Source organism: Salvelinus fontinalis, chromosome 23, assembly GCF_029448725.1.
Source record: "Salvelinus fontinalis isolate EN_2023a chromosome 23, ASM2944872v1, whole genome shotgun sequence".
Taxonomy (NCBI): domain Eukaryota; kingdom Metazoa; phylum Chordata; class Actinopteri; order Salmoniformes; family Salmonidae; genus Salvelinus; species Salvelinus fontinalis.
This window is the reverse complement of record NC_074687.1, coordinates 39,729,818-39,751,844: the sequence shown is the minus strand read 5'-3', so window position 1 is coordinate 39,751,844 and position 22,027 is coordinate 39,729,818. Positions and strand designations below refer to the sequence as shown.

The following is a 22,027-nucleotide window of genomic DNA, read 5'->3' as shown; positions in this document are numbered from 1 at the left end:
GCTCTCGGCAGCCTGCTGGTGCAGGTGTTGTTATCTCTCCTCTCAAACTGTTTGACTGTTTCAGGAAATAATGGGGATTCAAATGTAACACTGCACACGGAACAAGTTTTGTTGTGATGTTGTTTGAATTTGTATTCGTTGGAGAGTGTGTGCTGTAATTTTTCGTATGGTTTAATAACTTTCAGACACATTCTGGGTGACTTGTCTATTTGGGATTCATAGATTTCAGTCATGAGGTGCCGCAGGGCCAGACGGATTCACAAAATGCAACAGTAACAACAATTGACTTTTTTATGTTAATTCTGAATTTCCATTGTCTCCATGAAACAGAATAGAAAAACAAGAGCTTTATGAAATCACATCTGTTTACTGGCCTTTGTACCTGGATTGCAGCTAGATTTCCATGAATGTTAGACATTGCATTGTAAAGGTCAGAGATGGCCAAAGGAGTGCAGTACAGGACTACCTGTTTAAATGCAGTACAGGCCTATCTGTTTAAGTGCAGTACAGGCCTACCTGTTTAAGTGCAGTACAGGCCTACCTGTTTAAGTGCAGTACAGGCCTACCTATTTAAGTGCAGTACAGGCCAACCTGTTTAAGTGCAGTACAGGCCTACCTGTTTAAGTGCAGTACAGGCCAACCTGTTTAAGTGCAGTACAGGCCAACCTGTTTAAGTGCAGTACAGGCCAACCTGTTTAAGTGCAGTACAGGCCAACCTGTTTAAGTGCAGTACAGGCCAACCTGTTTAAGTGCAGTACAGGCCTACCTATTTAAGTGCAGTACAGGCCAACCTGTTTAAGTGCAGTACAGGCCAACCTGTTTAAGTGCAGTACAGGCCTACCTATTTAAGTGCAGTACAGGCCAACCTGTTTAAGTGCAGTACAGGCCTACCTGTTTAAGTGCAGTACAGGCCAACCTGTTTAAGTGCAGTACAGGCCAACCTGTTTAAGTGCAGTACAGGCCTACCTGTTTAAGTGCAGTACAGGCCTACCTGTTTAAGTGCAGTACAGGCCAACCTGTTTAAGTGCAGTACAGGCCTACCTGTTTAAGTGCAGTACAGGCCTACCTGTTTAAGTGCAGTACAGGCCTACCTGTTTAAGTGCAGTACAGGCCTACCTGTTTAAGTGCTCTTGGAGCTGATCTAAGCGCTGCTCCACCTCTCCGTATGTGATTTCACTGGTGTCGTCATCCTCGCCCCTCAGGTCCTGCAATTGTGCTGACTCATCCAGGTAGTTTTGGGGCTTCTCGCAGTCCCATTTGTCATTGCACACATCTGGCAAGGGAGGGAAACACACATTCTTTACAAGTTCACATGTGGGTCAGAGCATAGGAGCCTGGTAATCACGAAACCAACCAACCACTACAATAGAACACTATTAATCTTTTGGTGTAAAGCTGCTATGTGTTGTTCCTTGTGTTTGTAATTGATTTGCCTAGCTAGTGTTTCAGGAGACAAAATAGTTTTGTATGTTATAGTGGGACGTAGGTCAAGTTCCTAAGGTTCAAGGACAAGATGGCATTTTTGGAGAGAGCCAAAGAACTTGAGAGGAACCAACATCTTCCTCAACGAGGACTTCTCTGAAGATTTGTGCCATAGGCGGAAATAACTTATCCCAACTCTGAAGGCTACCAGAGAGTGTTGCTTACATCCGCTGCGACAAGCTCATTCACCATGTTCCCTCCCAAGCTTCCAGGGCACTAGCTTCAGCTCAACAGCACACACTCACAAGTGCCTGATTGACTGACTCGATTAGCCAAATTTTCATTTTTATTGAACTTTTAAAATATATTATTTCTATTTCCGATAAGCTACCCAGGAAAGGGCTAAGAATAGCTCATATTAATATATTCAGCCTTAGAATTAAGGTTCATGAAATATATAACTTGCTAACATCGGATGACATTCATATACTGGCCATCTCTGAAACTCACTTAGATCATTCCTTTGATGATACAGCAATACGAGGATATAACATCTACAGAAAAGACAGGAATGCCTATGGGAGAGGTGTTGCTGTATAGGTTCAGAGCCATGTTCCTGTAAAGCTTGGAGAGGATCTCATGTTGAATGTTGTTCAAGTGTTGTGGTTGCAAGTTCACCTGCCTCATTTAAATCCTCTTCTTTTGGGGTGCTGCTATAGGCCACCAAGTGCTAACAGTCAGTATTTGGATAATATGTGTGCAATGCTTGATAGTGTGTGTGATGTTAACAGAGAGCTCGATTTTTTGCAAAAGGTGGCAAACAAGTCATGCTGCTCAGCTGTTTGGTTGACATACTGTAAATTTAGAACTTTTGTGACTAAACTTAACAAAAGGAAGAAGAAACAATATTACCAAACCAAGATAAATGACATAAAACACAACGGGAAAAATATTTTGGAGTATCTTAAATGATATCATAGGCAGAAAACCAAATAATCTCCATTGTCCATTGAAGTTAATGGGTCATTCATGATAAAAGCATTTGATATTGCCAATCATTTCAATGATTAATTAATGATTAACTAATCCAGAAGTGAAATGACAACATTCAACAGTGAACCATCATATTTTTGTATAAAAGATCTAATAAGGAAAGATAAGGATTGCTGTTTGAATTTAGTCAAATTAGTGTGGGAGAGGTGGAAAAACTATTGTTATCCATTTAACACACAACTATTTTGTTGTTGTGTTGTTTGTATTATTTTTGTTGTTGCATTGTTTGTATATAGTTGTAATTAAACATTTGCGTGACTGCCCTTGTCTATCAGTGTATTAGTGTTTTGTTACTTGTCCTGTATTGTTTTTTTTGTGGACTCCAGGAAGAGTAGCTGCTGCTTCTGCAAAAGCTAATGGGGATACAAATAATGAAGTAGTGGGTCGTAGTCAGGATAACTCAGGTGTTATCTCTGCTAGACACAGTGCTAATGCGTGTGGTGCACATTGATTAATGCTGGTGTGGGTAAGAGCAGCTCTTTTGTGATTCGAAACAAATGACAGGCTGATAATGAACTTTAATCACGTTTGTCTGATGTAGCAGGAGCCTTTGGAACGCCCAGACTGAAATACACACTCCTCTTTCTGTTGTCCCTTTCTTTCTCTCGAAACATTAGGCTATACATTAAATATTCAATGGTTGTCTCTGATAAAAGAAATTGAAGGAAATTATTACAATCTATTTAGATGTGACAGATTACAAAAATGGGGAGGAGTGGCCATATATGTAGAATTGAATTTCATGGCGTCCCAATCTTTAAATATTTCTGTTCCCAAGAAATCTGAGCTCCTGGTTGTAGATGTGTCCATAAACCAGAATGCACATGTATTTGTTGCTGGGATTTACCGCCCCCATGCTGCCATGGAGGATGCTATTGGTGCTATATCTGAGTGTTTATTTGACTGCTCTTCCCTCTGCCAGCATCGAGCTGACTCAATGTTAAACCCGTCAACTTCCAGTGAATCTTTGTTTTCATTTCAACCATTTACTACCTGTGATGTGCTAGACGCCTTGTTTAAGATTGATGCAAAAACAAATCGACTGGGGCTGATATGCTTGATCCATTTCTGCTGCAGATCTCTGGCCCCCTGATTGCGGGCTGTCCCGACGTCGGTACACTTATGACAACATCCAGCTCAATTGCAGGGCGCGAAATTCAAAATCTATTTTTTTTTTTAATATTTAACTTTCACACATTAACAAGTCCAATACAGCATTTGAAAGATAAACATCTTGTTAATCCAGCCAACGTGTCCGATTTTTAAAATGTTTTACAGCAAAAACACCACGTATATTTATGTTAGTTCACCACCAAATACAAAAGAGGGCAGACATTTTTCACAGCACAGGTAGCATGCACAAAGCCAACCTAACTAACCAAGATCCAACCAAACAAACCTAGAAACAACTTCCTCAGATGACAGTCCTATAACATGTTACACAATAAATCTATATTTTGTTCGAAAAATGTGCATATTTGAGCTATAAATCAGTTTTACATTGATGCTACCATCATAGCTACAGTCAGAAATAGCACGGGAGTAGCCAGAGTAAATACAGACACCAACGTCAACTACCTAATTACTCATCATAAAACATTTCAGAAAAATATATGGTGTATAGCAAAATGAAAGACAAAGATCTTGTGAATACAGACAATATTTCCGATTTTTTAAGTGTTTTACAGCGAAAACATAATATATCGTTATATTAGCTTACTGCAATGGCTAACACACAACAGCATTGATTCAAGTAATCGGTAGCGATAGCACAGCTCGACAGATATATTAAATAGCATCCCAAATTGGGTCCTTATCTTTGTTGATCTTCCATCAGAATGTTGTAAAGGTGTCCATTGTCCAGTACCGTCTTTGTTTGGATCCAGAACGAACTATTTCCCTCTTGAATTAGCAAGCACAATGGCCGTGCGGCGCTAACCTCTCCTTCTTGAAAAAATTATTCCAAAGCATCACGTCTAAAGTCCCGAATAAATTTCAATAATATAATTAAACTATATTGAAAAAACATACTTTAGGATGATATTGTGACATGTATCAAGTCAAATCGAAGCCGGAGATTATATTCACCTATAACGACAGTTTTCCAGGAGGCAATACAAAGTCCAACTTCGCGCCTTGGAGAAAAAAAATTATGGCGGTCCTCTCACTCCAAGAGGCTGTATTCAATCCCTGAACAAGATATTCAAGTCCTTTCTGCTCTCACTTCCGCATGACACCCAGGGGAAGGCGTATGACGTGTTTCTATGGTCCCAAGTGACATGCCCTTTTATAGACAAGCTCTTGAAAAGAGACCTCGCATTTGGAAATCTCACTTCTGGATAGGAAATGGGCTGCAGAAAGAGTTCTGGTTCACTTAGAGAAATAATTCAAACGGTTTAAGAAACTAGAGAGTGTTTTCTATCCAATAGAAATAATAATATGCATATTGTACGAGCAAGAATTGAGTAGGAGGCCGTTTGAAATGGCCACCTATTTTCAGGTTACTCAGTGCTGCCCCTTGCAGCCATAAGAAGTTAACCCATATGTTTTACCTGACGATTATATCTGGTACTAGCCCCAAGATTTGGAAGGTGGCCCATGTACTCCGCCTTCACAAAGGTGGTGACCCTTGTGACCTAAATAATTGTCTCCCTATGGTATTTCTAAACTTTCCTGCCTAGCTAAAATATTAGAATCCTTGATTAATTCTCAGCTAAGATCTTATTCTAAATGTCCATCATTCGCGTGTTAGACCAGGTCATGGCACTATCTCTGCTGCATCTCTAGTTATAAATGATAACTCTTTGGATTAAAGGCCACATTTTGCTGCCCTCTTCATTGACCTGTCAAAGGCTTTTGATACTGTTGATTACACACTGCTAATTGAGAGGCTTTCCTCAATTGGCCTAGACCAGGCTGTATGTAACTGGTTTAAAAAGTACTTGACAGATAGAACTCAATATGTATCTACTGTTGGATTCGACGTTTTGAACATTGAGATATTAAATAAATGATAGAGAAGAAGAATGGTTCCCTGTAGAAAGACAGATGGATTTGGAATGTGTTGGGTGGACGGGAGGAGAGCAACATGTTGATATAGGGGAGACAGATGGACATCTGTGGATTAGGTGAAGGAAGGGTTGGGGTCAGGAGGTGAGGTCAGATCCCCTGAAGGGAGAAATAAGGGTTTAGTATCCTGTTACTCTTTTCCTGTAGAACCATAAGATGTAAGGATTGGAGAGAAGGAGGAGTGTCTTAAGTGGGATATATATATCTGTGATGGGAGAAATGTTGGGTTGTCTGAATTACAGCTGTACAGAACCTTTGGGCAGAATTAAACTTGGTTAAAGCTTCTCTAGAGTCCGTGAGTTATTTACTCTGAAAAATAAGAACCTAACAGATGGCGCTGCGAACAGGGTTCAACACGATTTGTAGTCAAACCAAAGAGTCCAGATCAGTGGAGCAGAGCTGGCAACAGACAAGGTAGGCTAGTTCCTATATTTGTTTCCACTCATTTTGACATCTTGAGGAGATGAGAATTGTTGGCTGAACTAATTATGGGATACAGACCTGGAGAGCCTGAGTTTAATTATATAAGCCCATTGTGTAACGACCGGTCGTAGCTTTATTGTAAATGGTAAAGCCCGGAAAGTAAATTCATACAGGCTGGTACCTTTTTATTTATTTATTTTATTTTACTGTTATTTTACCAGGTAAGTTGACTGAGAACACGTTCTCATTTGCAGCAACAACCTGGGGAATAGTTACAGGGGAGAGGAGGGGGATGAATGAGCCAATTGTAAACTGGGGATTATTAGGTGACCATGATGGTTTGAGGGCCAGATTGGGAATTTAGCCAGGACACCGGGGTTAACACCCCTACTCTTACGATAAGTGCCATGGGATCTTTAATGACCTCAGAGAGTCAGGACACCCGTTTAACGTCCCATCCGAAAGACGGCACCCTACACAGGGCAGTGTCCCCAATCACTGCCCTAGGGCATTGGGATATTTTTTAGACCAGAGGAAAGAGTGCCTCCTACTGGCCCTCCAACACCACTTCCAGCAGCATCTGGTCTCCCATCCAGGGACTGACCAGGACCAACCCTGCTTAGCTTCAGAAGCAAGCCAGCAGTGGTATGCAGGGTGGTATGCTGCTGGCTACCTGGAGGGGAAGTCCTAGGGGATAAATCCCTAGTGGGTTGGTTCCTGCTAGTACTATAAAGTCAATAGTAAATCCCAGTGGGTTAATACCTGTGATTACTATAAATATAGGGTGAGTCCCGGAAGGTAAGCCCGCGCAGGCTGGAACCTGCGAAGGGTGAGTCCTAGGGGGTAAATCCCGGCGGGGTTGGTTCTCTGCATACCTATAATGGGGTGAGAGCCTAGTTGTAGTAGCCATAAAAGTGTGTTTGTGTGAATGGGAGGTTAGTTGTGTGCCCTGTTGGGGTGGTGAACCATGGCAGATGAATAGGAAGACAAGTGTGAATCATTTTGGTGATGTGTGTTATCAATAATAGGGATATTGGAGGAGATACGGCACAAAGCCATGAAGTAATCTGTATTCTCCAGTAATAAATTACCATACGCTATGGTATCGGTTCTAATACAAGGTATTAGGTGCCGGGATCAATTAATTATTATCCGGGGAAGTGTGTAGTACTATCTTAGAAAATAATTAATAAAAGGTGTGTATTATAGACGGGAGTGAAGAAATCTAAAATACCCTGAACACTGTCCGGAGTGTTTAGGGAATAATAGCTATTGATATGGTGACAAAAAGACCAGTTTCTCCCTGTAATATAGAGCTAGCAGAGTTTAATAAAGCCATGGAGGCGCTGAAAGAAGCGCACAAGCATTCTACCAATTCGGCTGGAATATGGAATTTTTTTAACAAATTAGATAAAATTGGACAACATTTTCCTGCTGACGGAGAATTCAAATTTAATAAAGAATTCAGGGAGGCAATTATGACTTGGCATTAAAACAGAATCAAAAGCCCAATATACCAGCGTTTTGATGTCAGCATTATATCAACAAAAATTCATCACGATAAACCCGGAATGAGTACTAGTATGCTGCCACAGAAATACGGGAGTGCATTGATAGAATTTGCACTTCTGCTTTGATGGCAGGTTTGAACCCTGTGATCAAAATGGTAATTGGGCGGGTGGTAGATTTAATTCAAGACGATGTTTTTGAGAGTGGAATTTAACTCCGCTCACCTTGCAGATGTGCGAGGGGTTAATAGGGCCGTAGAGAAAATCACTACTTATAGTTTCAATGGCCAAGTTAAGACTAAGGAATTTAGCGAAAAGACATCAAAGCGTAAGGGGATAGCTCCCTGTTATAGATGTGGGACTGTCGGGCATTGCAAGAATGAGTGTAAAGCAATACTGGCACCTACTGCACTAGAAGGAAATGCCGCTATACAAGAGTTTGCATCTTTTTCAAACTAACCGTTTTGAGATGAACAAGAATGGAACTTTCACCTAGCGGTGTATAGTCTCTGTTCGATCGATAAGTGGTTCATAGAGATTACAGTTTCTATGTGATGGAGGACGTATGAGATCATGTTTTACCTAACTTTTAGTAGAGTACCGATGGGATTTACAAAAAGTCCCACTTGGTATCATTTTGCATTGAAACAATCATTAAAAGGGTATCAATTGTAGGCTCTGTGTGAAGGTTTTCTTCCAGGGGTAAAGGAGAGGACCAAAATGCAGCGTAGCCAGTGCTCAACATGTTTAATTAAACAATAACCATGAACACTTAACAAATAACAAAATAACAAACCGTGAAAACCGAGACAGTCCTATCTGGTGCAGAACAAACACTGAGACAGGAAACAAACACCCACAAAACACCAGTGAAACCCTGGCTGCCTTATTATGACTCTCAGAGACAAACGATACACACCTGTCTCTAATTGAGAATCATACCAGGCCGAACACAAAACCCCACATAGAAATAGAAAACATAGACTGCCCACCCAACACTCACGCCCTGACCAATAAAGACATATAAAACAAGAGAAAACAGGTCAGGAACGTGACATAACCCCCCCCCTTAAGGTGCGAACTCCGGGCACACCAGCACAAAGTCTAGGGGAGGGTCTGGGTGGGCATCTGACCACGGTGGTGGCTCAGGCTCTGGGCGAGGTCCCCACCCCACCATAGTCACTCCCCGCTTCCGTATCCCCCTCCCAATGACCACCCTCCAACTCAACCCACCTAAATGAAGGGGCAGCATCGGGATAAGGGCCAGCACCGGGATAAGGGCCAGCACCGGGATAAGGGGCAGCAGCTCCGGGATAAGGGGCAGCAGCTCCGGGATAAGGGGCAGCAGCTCCGGGATAAGGGGCAGCAGCTCCGGGATAAGGGGCAGCAGCTCATGACTGGAGGGAAGCTCGTGACTGGAGGGAAGCTCGTGACTGGAGGGAAGCTCGTGACTGGAGGGCAGCTCGTGACTGGAGGGCAGCTCGTGACTGGAGGGCGGCTCCTGACTGGCGGGCGTCTCTGGCGGCTCCTGACTGGCGGGCGTCTCTGGCGGCTCCTGACTGGCGGGCGTCTCTGGCGGCTCCTGACTGGCGGGCGTCTCTGGCGGCTCCTGACTGGCGGGCGTCTCTGGCGGCTCCTGACTGGCGGGCGTCTCTGGCGGCTCCTGACTGGCGGGCGTCTCTGGCGGCTCCTGACTGGCGGGCGTCTCTGGCGGCTCCTGACTGGCGGGCGTCTCTGGCGGCTCCTGACTGGCGGGCGTCTCTGGCGGCTCCTGACTGGCGGGCGTCTCTGGCGGCTCCTGACTGACGGACGGCTCTAGCGGCTCCTGACTGACGGACGGCTCTACTGGCTCGGGACAGACGGGCGGCTCTAATGGCTCGTGGCAGACGGATGACTCAGACGGCGCTGGGCAGACGGATGGCTCAGACGGCGCTGGGCAGACGGATGGCTCAGACGGCGCTGGGCAGACGGATGGCTCAGACGGCGCTGGGCAGACGGATGGCTCAGACGGCGCTGGGCAGACGGATGGCTCAGACGGCGCTGGGCAGACGGATGGCTCAGACGGCGCTGGGCAGACGGATGGCTCAGACGGCGCTGGGCAGACGGATGGCTCAGACGGCGCTGGGCAGACGGATGGCTCAGACGGCGCTGGGCAGACGGGCAGTTCAGGCGCCGCTGGGCAGACGGGCAGTTCAGGCGCCGCTGGGCAGACGGGCAGTTCAGGCGCCGCTGGGCAGACGGGCAGTTCAGGCGCCGCTGGGCAGACGGGCAGTTCAGGCGCCGCTGGGCAGACGGGCAGTTCAGGCGCCGCTGGGCAGACGGGCAGTTCAGGCGCCGCTGGGCAGACGGCAGACTCTGGCCGGCTGAGACGCACTATAGGCCTGATGCGTGGTGCCAGAACTGGAGGTACCGGGCTGAGGGCACGCACCTCAGGGCGAGTGCGGGGAGGAGGAACAGGGCTCTGGTGATGCACTGGAAGCCTGGTGCGTGGTGTAGGCACTGGTGGTACTGAGCTGGGGTGGGAAGGTGGTGCCGGATATACCGGACCGTGAAGGAGGACACGTGCTCTTGAGCACCGAGCCTCCCCAACCCTACCAGGTTGAATGGTCCCTGTAGCCCTGCCAGTGCGGCGAGGTGGAATAGCCCGCACTGGGCTATGCAGGCGAACCGGGGACACCACCTGTAAGGCTGGTGCCATGTACGCCGGCCCGAGGAGACGTACTGGAGGCCAGATACGTTGGGCCGGCTTCATGACATCCGGCTCGATGCCCAACCTAGCCCTCCCAGTGCGGCAAGGTGGAATAGCCCGCACTGGGCTAAGCACGCGTACTGGGGACACCGTGCGCTTTACCGCATAACACGGTGTCTGACCAGTACGACGCCCTCTCACTCCACGGTAAGCCCGGGGAGTTGGCTCAGGTAACCAACCCGGCTTCGCCACACTCCCCTTTAACCCCCCCCCCAAGAAATTTTTGGGTGAGCCTCTCGGGCTTCCAGCCTCTCTTACGTGCTGCCTCCTCATACCAGCGCTCCTGGGCTGTGGCTGCCTCCTTCTCCCGAGAGCGTCGATTCTCTCCAACCCTTCCCCAGGGTCCTTTTCCGTCCATGATCTCCCAAGACCATTCCTCCTGTGTCCAGTAGTCCTGTGTACTGGGCCGCTGCTGCTCCCTGTTGCTACGCTGCTTGGTCCGGGTTTGGTGGGTGTTTCTGTGAAGGTTTTCTTCCAGGGGTAAAGGAGAGGACCAAAATGCAGCGTAGCCAGTGCTCAACATGTTTAATTAAACAATAACCATGAACACTTAACAAATAACAAAATAACAAACCGTGAAAACCGAGACAGTCCTATCTGGTGCAGAACAAACACTGAGACAGGAAACAAACACCCACAAAACACCAGTGAAACCCTGGCTGCCTTAGTATGACTCTCAATCAGAGACAAACGATAAACACCTGTCTCTAATTGAGAATCATACCAGGCCGAACACAAAACCCCACATAGAAATAGAAAACATAGACTGCCCACCCAACACTCACGCCCTGACCAATAAAGACATATAAAACAAGAGAAAACAGGTCAGGAACGTGACACTCTGTGTTGGTACAATACGTGGATGATTTGTTATTAGTGTCAAAAGACGAAGAAACTCATATGCGAGACCGCACCACATTGGTAGACAATTTGGCGGAACAGGGTCATAAAGCATCGTATGACAAAGCACAACTATTAAAGCAAGAGGTAACATATTTAGGGGGTTCGATTTCTAAGAGCAAGATACACATTACCCGGGATCGGGTAGAAACAATGCGTTCTTTGGCACGGCCAAATACTCCTCGCATGCTCAGGAAAACTTTAGGAGTTTTCAATTTAGTTAGACATTTTAATTCGTCATTCTCTGAAATTGCTGAGACACTTACAGTGTGGACGAAAGGGGGGAAGGGTCCCCATGAGAGGATAGAGTGGAATCAAGAGTGTGAGGAAGAGTTTGTCGAGTTAAAGAAGCAATTGTGTAAAGTGCCATCATTGGGATTGCCAAACCTAAAATGATCTTTAGAAAAATGTTCATGAACAGGAAAAACATTGTAGCGCGATGGTTACGCAAAAATTAAGAGGGCCAAGAGGAATGCCATCATACCTTGGGCCAGTGCAGGCGACAGAAATGGTGTTGCATAACACGGCTTCCATTACAATGAGTCAAAAAGTAGATTTGTATGTTACACACGCAGTAGCAACCATAGTGGACAGCACAAAAGCACAACATGTTACTAGTGCAAGATGGACAAACTGGAAGTTAACGTTAGATGGGGAACATTTTCAATTTCATAAGATTGGTGCTTTAAATCCTGCGTCGTTAATGCCGTTGCATGGGGAGGGTGAATCGCATACATGTCACCACGATCAGAGTACTCCAAAACCTAGGTCTGATTTGCAAAAGACGGCATTGGAATCGGGAAAAATATTGTATACAGATGGCTCTAGTTACATGAGCACAGAAGGGAAGAGAGTGAAGGGGTACGCTGTGTGTGGTATGCATTTGGAGTAGTTCGTGATTTTGGTACATTGTGGTCACTACGGGGCATGTTAACAGCAACAGGAACACCAATAAAAAATGGTCTGGAGGTAGAGGCATTATTAGCAGCATGTCAGTTAACCAGTAAATTAACAGTGGTCCTAATGTGAACCTCATACTAGTCGTACAGATAGAATTGCCATAGGTAATCGTAAAGCAGACGAAATGGCTAAGGCGGCGGGCGGCCTTGGTGAGAGAAAGAGTTAGAGAACCACATGTAAATATTGCGGATTCCTTACGATGAGAAATTGACTAAATTTGCCACAGGGAATTTGACATGTATTTTGGGTTGAAGATTCTAGCCGAAATACCAGGGGAATGGATTCTAAAGGTAACACATTTAAATGATATGGTCAAACACTCCTCGCAAACTCAGAAGGCCTGGGGGTTTATTTTTTAAATCATGATACATTTTATGTGGCTTTATTTTGACATAAATTTACGTTTGATGTCGTCTTATTCTGGAATAGGATTCTAGAATGGACAAAAGGGTGGAGGGGTCACGAGGAATTAGTATAGGGGTTATCTAACCTAAAATGAACTGGGGTCACGAGGAATTAGTATAGGGGTTACCAAACCTAAAACAAACTTTTAATTTTTTGATGTGGTGTGGTGGTTGTGGAAAATCATGGGGAAAAGGAGACCAGTGAATCGTTAGACTCGGTGGAGAGACACTGTCGCCGTGTTGTGGGATTTATTGGATGCAGTCTTTTCAATTCAGTTAAATTGGGTCTGCAGGATGATGGAAATGTTTTGAAGAGGTATTTACATGGTTTCCGAAGGACAGGGAAAGAAAGGGAGAGGAAACATTGTAATGGTGTCGAAAGCCCTGTATACTAACAATTCCTAATGGCGAAAGATCAACCTCATTAGAAATTAACGGAACAGGAGGATTTCATTATAAAATTCCTGAGAAACACCATTCTCTATCCAAATTGTACCATTACTTTAGGAGATTATTATTATATTTGTAGGGAGTTATAAAGAGCTGTAATTCTAAATTGATTAGTTATTAGAATTTGTTTATTTTTGATTTAACCTGTTTTTTTTAAATCACGTGTTTGAAAGGGGAAAATGACCAGTTCCCTGAGGTCCTGGTCTTTGGGTACCTATACAGTGGTACTGTGTTCAGTCTGCATATAGAAAGGAAAATATATGTCAATAAGGGATGACAGTTACTTCAAATGGATTGTGACATATGTATTGCTGATTTCATGTTGTGTTTTTGTTTTGATACAACTTTCGCCAGATTGGGATCCTGGAGTGGGAATTCTGCGAGGGGTTAGGGTGCAGATTGGGATCCTGGAGTGGGAATTCTGCGAGGGGTTAGGGTGTTAACTTCATAATCTGGTAACTCTTCCTAGAGGTCGCCAGTAGAATAAGGGAGTATGGACTAATTTAGAAAATGGTTTTAGCAGTAACAGTATGTTATGCTGTTTGACATTTGTTTTAGAGATGTTATTAAGAAAAGGTTAATGTCATAATTCGTCATATAGTCAATGTTTGTCTGGTTTCCTGAAACAGATTGTAATGAACTTAACTGTTGTTATGATCTGTGCTTTGTTGAGGTTATCATGGAAGGTGACGTCAGATCGTGTCTTAATGCATGGTAGGAATAATTTGACCATAGACAGTGTGTATAAACCTCAAAACCCTCCCTACCCGGCTGAAGAAGGAAAGGCGTGCGATGAGAGACAGTGACTTTTACCCCTCCTATCTGAGTCCGAGCCATAAACCAGGGCCGGGGTGCTGAGAGCGCGTGTGAAGTGAGCGTGGAGAGAGAACATGCTCAGGTGAGAGACTCGTGTACGTGGGAGAAACGGAAGTTTCTACTCGGATATTAAAATCGGGACATTATCAAGGGCCATGAAATGTGACGGGCAAAAGTTACAGGTGCCGTTGGGAAAATGAACTGTAAAAGATATCTGAAGAAGACACGCTAGAATGATACGTGCTGGGTGAAGGAAAGGGGGGTGGTGGTATACGCCCTGCTAACTATTCAGACTAAGAATGCATTGAGATACTGATCTTTCATTACCAGGCCACTCAGGACAGGAAAACAGGGACAAAGGGGAGCTCTAATGAGAAGAGTTATAGTTGGATAATTTATAAAATGTTTTAGTTGTGATTGGGATTAAGCGAGAATTGCTAAAGAGCGATGAGGGGTGGGGGCACTGCTAACATTTATTTGGCCGAGAGAGTCTCTAGAACCTTATCTCTAAGTATCATCCTGAGGGGGGGTGGTTTGTTAGGGGAATCACTGGATGAAAGTGTGGGACAACCATGAAAGTTTTTGTTCTCTTTTGTCTTACCCTGTATTCAGAATTTTTATGGTACATCGCATCAAAGAGTGGTGCTAAGTTATTAAACATGTACTTTGTTTCTCTTTTCAAGTCAATATGTTTTTAGGTTTTGTGGAACATGAGGGTGTTCATTGAGCAGCTAACTGTACACAAAATGGGGATTTAGTTGAACATTACACATACCTAGATCATGGTGAGAGTAGAAGAGATATTGGTGGCATTTCAGACACTATCGTAAACCTTCAGGACACCTGTGACTCAGAGTTTTGTTAGGTTGGATATTATTCCCAAGTCATAAATCTTTCTCCAATTTCTAACAGCCTGCGAACATGTGACAGATTACGTGCAGGAGGTATTCTCACGGCAGTTGCTGTAGGGACAGTAACTGAAGGAGCAGTATTAGTAGCAAACGATGCTATATTGATAGCATGGAATTGGACTACTGCGCAAATGAGGGGTATTGTGAGACTTTAGTCAAGGGCCATGTTGGTAGTAGCAGTGGTTATTTTGGTAGCATTAATGGGATATCAGTTTGTTGACTCATGTCATATGGATTGGTTACTCGTAACTGGGGGACCGATGGGAGGACAGGGGATGCGGTTATTCAAATGTCACAAATGATGTTGTCAGGAAAAGACCCATGTGTTGCAGTGTGTAAATCCTCAGGTGAAAGCAGAGATATAACCAAGGGCACGGGCTGAATTCTGGAGATTGAGTGTACATCAAGAGACACCAGGCGGGGGTGTTGGGACAGCGTTAGTTTGGGACACACTCCGTACAGTACCCGCAGTGGTAAAGATCGTCATTTCTCTCCTTGGGGGGTGCATAGTTCTCATGTGAAGTGAGGTACAGCTGCATATTGGGTGAGTGAAGACCCCATGACAGAGGAAGCGGAGTGAGAGAGAGAGAGAGAGAGAGACTAGATTCCACTGTAAGACATACAGATGGGTTGGGTCTGAGAGCTACTTTAAACATCATAGTTGGGTTGGGTTAGCTGCTTTATTGGTTAATGCATCATATGATAGAGGTTAGAGGGGTAATTGTACTCTGTACAAAATGTTGAAGGCATTGATGTGAAAGCATATACAGTGCTGAGTTACATCGAGAGGATGTAATGTTGATTAGGGATACACACTTGCATTATCAGGTGACGTGCCTATCAGGTGAAAGGGAGGAGATGGGGAACAAAGTGAAAATGACATGACTTGGGAACACGTCTCGGAACCTGGGGCCTAAAGGGGAAGACTGGGTGAAAGCATGAGGAAGCTTTTTAGAGCTTTCATTTTTGTGGAAGCCTGCAGGAAAGTATCCGGGAGGCATAGAGTCAGGTGAAGAGAGTGGGAATTGTCAGGGTTTCAGACTTTGGTTTTCATGCATATATAATTATGCATAGCTTATCACATTGTTAATACTGTTATGTTTTATGTTTTTTCGTTGCTTTCCAAGTCTTGTGCTATTACTCTCTTAGGATCCAGAAGAGGGAAGTGGAGAAACTCAAAGCGGTCCATCTGACATAGAACGAGACCGCAGATTCAACTGGAATGGCATTTTGTTGTGTGATGACAGATGGAAATAGAATTGTGTGATCATAGTACAGAGGCCATAAGTCTCTGAATTTGTAAACCTCGCAGTGAATGTTTGTTCATTGTTTGTCCATTTCTTAGTTTGTTTAATTCATGTTTTATAATAATTTGTTAGTTTTTTAAAATTCATGTTTTATTGTCGTTTATCCATGTAACGCTCTGGGTGTCGGGGGGTGTGAAGTCAAGCGCAGGAACAACAGACAGTTCAAATATGGTGCTTTTAATGCCCAACTGGCAAACAATGTCCACACGAATTAACACTGGGTGCAACAAACAAATGTCCCCTACACAGAGGACAAAATACCCAGTCCAAAATACAATTGATGAATGAAACAAACCAACGTTCATCTACTCCCGAATCCAACATACAGCTGAACAATCCCGCACAAAGAACCGTACGGGCTGGCTGACTAATAAAGCCCCACTAATTATAAATCACCACAACACAGGTGTAACAAATAAACACATAAGGAGGGGGAGGAAAAAGAGTCAGTGGCAGCTAGTAGGCCGGTGACGACGACCGCCGAGCCCCGCCCGAACGGGAAGGCGAGTCACCTTCGGTCGGAGTCGTGACAATGCATTTATTAGTAATTTACAAGTTTATATAAATTGAACATTAGGATGCTATTGTTCAAGAGGAGGGACTGTTGGATTTAACGTTTTGAACATGGAGATATTAAATACATGATAGAGAAGAAGAATGGTTCCCTGTAGAAAGACAGATGGATTTGGAATGTGTTCGGTGGACGGGAGGAGAGTAACGTTGTCACGGCCGTCGTAGAGAGGAGACCAAGGCGCAGCGTGGTATGCGTACATTCTCTATATTTTAAGAATGAACACTGAACAAAACAAACAAAACAACAAACGAACCGCGAAGCTATACAAAGAGTGCTAACAGGCAACTACACATAGACAAGAACCCACAAAACCAAAAGGGAAAATGGCAACCTAAATAGGATCCCCAATCAGAGACAACGATAAACAGCTGCCTCTGATTGGGAACCGATTCAGGCCACCATAGACCTACAATTACCTAGACTTACAAAACCCCATAGATCTACAAAAACAAGCATACCCACCATCGTCACACCCTGACCTAACCAAAATAACAAAGAAAACATAGATAACTAAGGTCAGGGCGTGACAAATGTGTTGATATAGGGGAGACAGATGGACATCTGTGGATTAGGTGAAGGAGGGGTTGAGGTCAGGAGGTGAGGTCAGATCCCCCGAAAGGAGTAATAAGGGTTTAGTATCCTGTTACTCTTTTCCTGTAGAACCATAAGATGTAAGGATTGGAGAGAAGGAGTGTCTTAAGTGGGATATATATATCTGTGATGGGAGAAATGTTGGGTTGTCTGAATTACAGCTGTACAGAACCTTTGGACAGAATTAAACTTGGTTAAAGCTTCTCTAGAGTCCGTGAGTTATTTACTCTGAAAAATAAGAACCTAACACTTCTGATGGTGTTAAATCAGGTTTCCTGGGTATTATGAAAGGTGTTCTGCAGGGGTAGATTTCTGGTTTCTGCACTTCTTACTGTTTACATTAACAATATCGACTTGTCTGTAAAAAAATGTAACTTGTACTGTATGCTGAATATGCTGTTGTGTATGCTATTGCCTAACGGTTGACAAGGCTCTATCTGAACTACAGTCTGCCTTCATTGTAGTACAGAAAAACTTTCTTGACCTGAAATTGGTATTGAATGGAGGTAAAAAAATATTATGCGCTCAAAAATAACTATGATTAAAGCATACAGTTGAAGTCTGAAGTTTACATACACTTAGGCTGGAGTCATTAAAACTATATTTTCAACCACTCCACAAATTTCTTGTTAACAAATTATAGTTTTGGCAAGTCGGTTAGGACATCTACTTTGTGCATGACACAATCATTTTTTCCAAACAATTGTTTACAGACAGATTATTTCACTTATAATTCACTGTATCACAATTCTAGTGGGCCAGAAGTTTACATAAATTGACTGTGCCTTAAAACAGCTTGGAAAATTCCAGAAAATTATGTCATGGCTTTAGAAGCTTCTGATAGGCTAATTTACATAATTTGAGTCAATTGGAGGTGTACCTGTGGATGTATTTCAAGGCCTACCTTCAAACTCAGTGCTTCTTTGCTTGACATCATGGGAAAATCAAAAGAAATCAGCCTCAGAAAAAGAATTGTAGACCTCCACAAGTCTGGTTCATCTTTGGGAGCAATTTCCAAATGGCTGAAGGTACCACGTTCATCTGTACAAACAATAGTACACAAATATAAACACCATGGGACCACGCAGCCGTCATACCGCTCAGGAAAGAGATGTATTCTATCTCCTAGAGAAAAACGTACTTTGGTGCGAAAAGTGCAAATCAATCCCAGAACAACAGCAAAGATGCTGGAGGAAACAGGTACAAAAGTATCTATATCCACATAACCTGAAAGGCCGCTCAGCAAGGAAGAAGCCACTGCTCCAAAACCGCCATAAAAAAAGCCAGACTACGGTTTGCAACTGCACATGGGGACAAAGATCGCACTTTTTGGAGAAATGTCCTCTGGTCTGATGAAACAAAAATAGAACTGTTTGGCCATAATGACCATCGTTATGTTTGGAGGAAAAAGGGGGAGGCTTGCAAGCCGAAGAACACCACCCCAACCGTGAAGCACAGGGGTGGCAGCATCATGTTGTGGGGGTGCTTTGCTACAGGCGGAACTGGAGCACTTCACAAAATGGATGGCATCATGAGGAAGGAAAATCATGCGGATATATTGAAGCAACATCTCAAGACATCAGTCAGGAATTTAAAGCTTGGAAGTTAAAGCTTGACCCTAAGCAAACTTCCAAAGTTGTGGCAAAATGGCTTAAGGACAACAAAGTTAAGGTATTGGAGTGGCCATCACAAAGCCCTGACCTCAATCCTATAGACAATTTGTGGGTAGAACTGAAAAACTGTGTGCGAGCAAGGAGGCCTACACACCCGACTCAGCTACACCAGCTTTGTCAGGAGGAATGTGCCAAAATTCACCCAACTTATTGTGGGAAGCTTGTGGAAGGCTACCCGAAACATTTGACCCAAGTTAAACAATTGAAAGGCAATGCTACCAAATACTAATTGAGTGTATGTAAACTTCTGACCCACTGGGAATGTGATGAAAGAAATATAAGCTGAAATAAATAATTCTCTCTACTATTATTCTGACATTTCACATTCACAAAACAAAGTGGTGATCCTAACTGACCTAAGAAAGGGAATTTTTACTTGGATTAAATGTCAGGAATTGTGAAAAACTGAGTTTAAATATATTTGGCTAAGGTGTATGTAACCTTCCGACTTCAAATGTAGGTCCTGCCTCTAGCTAAATAGTAGAAATCAGATTATTCAGTCGATATCCCTATTGGTTCTAGATTATGGCGACATCATCATTGCACATGTTGATCTTAAGCTTCCACAGGCAGTTTGGAACTCGGTAGAGAGTGTTGCAACCGAGGACCGTCGCGGTCCCTTTCTGTGAGCTGTGTGGCCTACCACTTTGCGTATGAGCCGTTGTTGTTCCTAGATGTTTCCACTTCACAATAACAGGACTTAAAGTTAACCGGGGCAGCTCTAGAGGGGTAAACATTTGACGAACTGACTAGTTGGAAAGGTTGCGTTCTATGACGGCGCCATGTTGAAAGTCACAGAGCTCTTCAGTAAGTCCATTCTACTGCCAATATGTGTCTATGGAGATTGCATGGATGTTTGCTCGATTTTATACACCTGTCAATAACGGGTGTGACTGAAATAGCTGAATCAGATAATATGAAGGAGTGTCCACATACTTTTGCATACACTATACATGCAAAAAAGAGAGAAAAAAGAGAAACCCACACACGGCTCTTGATAGTATCACTGCTCTTTAATAAGCTTTACATATCGGCCTCATGGCCGTAGTCAGAGCTTTTGTGAGTTTTTTTTAAATTAGCACCCTTATGCTTGGTAGGTCAATGTCCTCATTGTGGTTTTACAGACGTGTTTAATACGTTTTATGTACACACTTTATTTGAATATTTATGAAATCCATATTGTTATATTTGGTAGCACTTATTTGTTTTCCCTCGACTCCAACCCCATTCGATGCGTGGAACGGATGTGGGTGGGGCTATGTCCACATAAGGGTGCTAATTTAAAAAACTCACAAAAGCTCTGACGAAGGCCATGAGGCCAATACATAAAGCTTATTAAAGAGCAGTGTGCGGGTTTCTTCTTTTTTATCATTTTATTCAACAGTTACAACGCACCTGCAAAAATGATAGCTCAGAGCTAGTGCCTTTTGAATTTTGGTATACACTATGTATGCAAAACGTATCATACTGGCTGTATATCTGTATTTAGAAAGTTTTATATCTTGAAAACTTGATTGCTGACAAGCTAAATATGTTGGGACTATATCAACAATGGATAATGAAACAAATGTCGTTTAATGTGTGAGCACAGTAAGGGTTATGATTGTATTTCTACTTACCAATGTTATTGTCATAAGAGGGAGTTATCTCCATGCTGTCTCTTGCCTGGGTGTCTCTGGTGTTACCGGAGTCGAGCCTCAGTGCAGGGACTTCCACCGAGGGACACTCCTGGATGGCCGGCCCCAGGAACCTCTGCTCCTCCTTCCCTGAGTGTTTCAGGTCAACTGAAGCTCTCTTTAGTCCTGAGTAGGACTCCCTCTCCGAGTTATTTTCCGTTTCCTTGTTGCTTCCTCCTGTGGAATTGTAATCAACACGAGTCAGTGGAACACAGCCGTGCTCTAGTGCCACAGAAAGAATGCACTGAACTCTTCTGGGACTTAGAAAGGTGCTCAGTGAAAAATAACAATAAAACAAAAAGCGCTCGTGCGGAGAATGAATATGGAACCCACCTTTAGTTGGATGTGGTGTGAAGGAGATTCTTCTTGTGCTCTTTGTGCTCTTAACATCTTCTCGATCGGAATCACTAGCGTGAGAATACGCAGCCTGTGTAGATGGAAACATCAACACGTACAATCACTGAAACGTCATTCTAAATGGCACCCTATTCCCTTTATAGGCCCATCTCGCAAATGTAATGTAATATTAAATAATGAATATAGTTAAAGGCCCAGTGCTGTCAGAAACTTGATTGTCCTGTGTTTTATATATACTCACTGGCTATTTTATTAGGTACACCCATTTAGTACAAGGCCGGACCCACCATTGCCACCAGAACAGCCTGAATTCTTCAAGGAAGTCTACAAGGTGAAGGAAACATTCCACACGGATGTTGGTGCATGCTGACGCGATGGCATCATGCAGTTGCTGCAGATTGGATGGAGGTACATCATGCTGTGAACAGCCTGTTCCATCTCATCCCAAAGAGGCTCTATTGTGTTGAGGTCTGTGCAGGCCACTCAAGCAAACAGAACTCGCTATCATGTTCCAATCGCTATCATCGCTATCATCTTCATGTTTTCCACTCCTCAATTGTCCAGTGTTTGTTTAATCGCGTGCCCACTGGAGGCGTTTCTTCTTGTTATTAGCTGATAGTAGTGGAACCCGGTGTGGTCGTCTGGTGCAATAGCCCATCTGTGACAAGGATCAACGAGTTGTGCGTTCTGAGACACTGTTCTGCACACCACTGTTGTACTGCGCCGTCTGTTTGTGACCCACCTGTTCGCTTGCACGATTCTTGTCATTCTCCTTTGACGTCCCTCATCAACAAGCTGTTTTTCGCCCCCACAGGACTGCCACTAACTGGATGTTTTTTGTTTATCGCACCCCTATCTGTAAACCCTAGACACTGCCGTGTGTGAGAAACCCAGGTTAGCCCGCCTGGCACCGGCGATCATACCACGCTCAAAGTCGCTTAGGTCATTAGTTTGGTCCATTCTAATTTTCAATTGAACAGTAACTGAATGCCTCGAGGCCTGTCTGCCTGCTTTATATCGCAAGCCAAGGCCACCTGATTGACTGTCTGTAGGAGCGATCCATTTATGTAAACGGGGTGGTGTACCTAATAAACTGGTCAGTGAGTGTATATTTCCACACTATGAGGTTTGAATAATACTGTGAAATTGTGAAAATTATGATAATGCCAAGTGCTGTTGAAAAG

The 22,027-nt window shown here is 43.8% G+C and overlaps 1 protein-coding gene across 4 annotated transcripts in view; it reads right to left on the bottom strand.

Annotated features, from left to right (window-relative positions):
• Nucleotides 1-22,027, bottom strand: part of LOC129821312 (potassium voltage-gated channel subfamily H member 7-like) — a 120,618-nt gene that overhangs the window by 9,856 nt on the left and 88,735 nt on the right. For all 4 annotated transcript variants that reach the window (XM_055878834.1, XM_055878835.1, XM_055878836.1 and 1 more), the window contains 3 exons: nt 20,820-20,913; nt 20,430-20,663; nt 1,117-1,273 (listed from right to left, as the gene is read on the bottom strand). In XM_055878834.1, the coding sequence (XP_055734809.1) occupies nt 1,117-1,273; nt 20,430-20,663; nt 20,820-20,913 (485 nt within the window). The remainder of the gene's footprint in view (nt 1-1,116; nt 1,274-20,429; nt 20,664-20,819; nt 20,914-22,027) is intronic.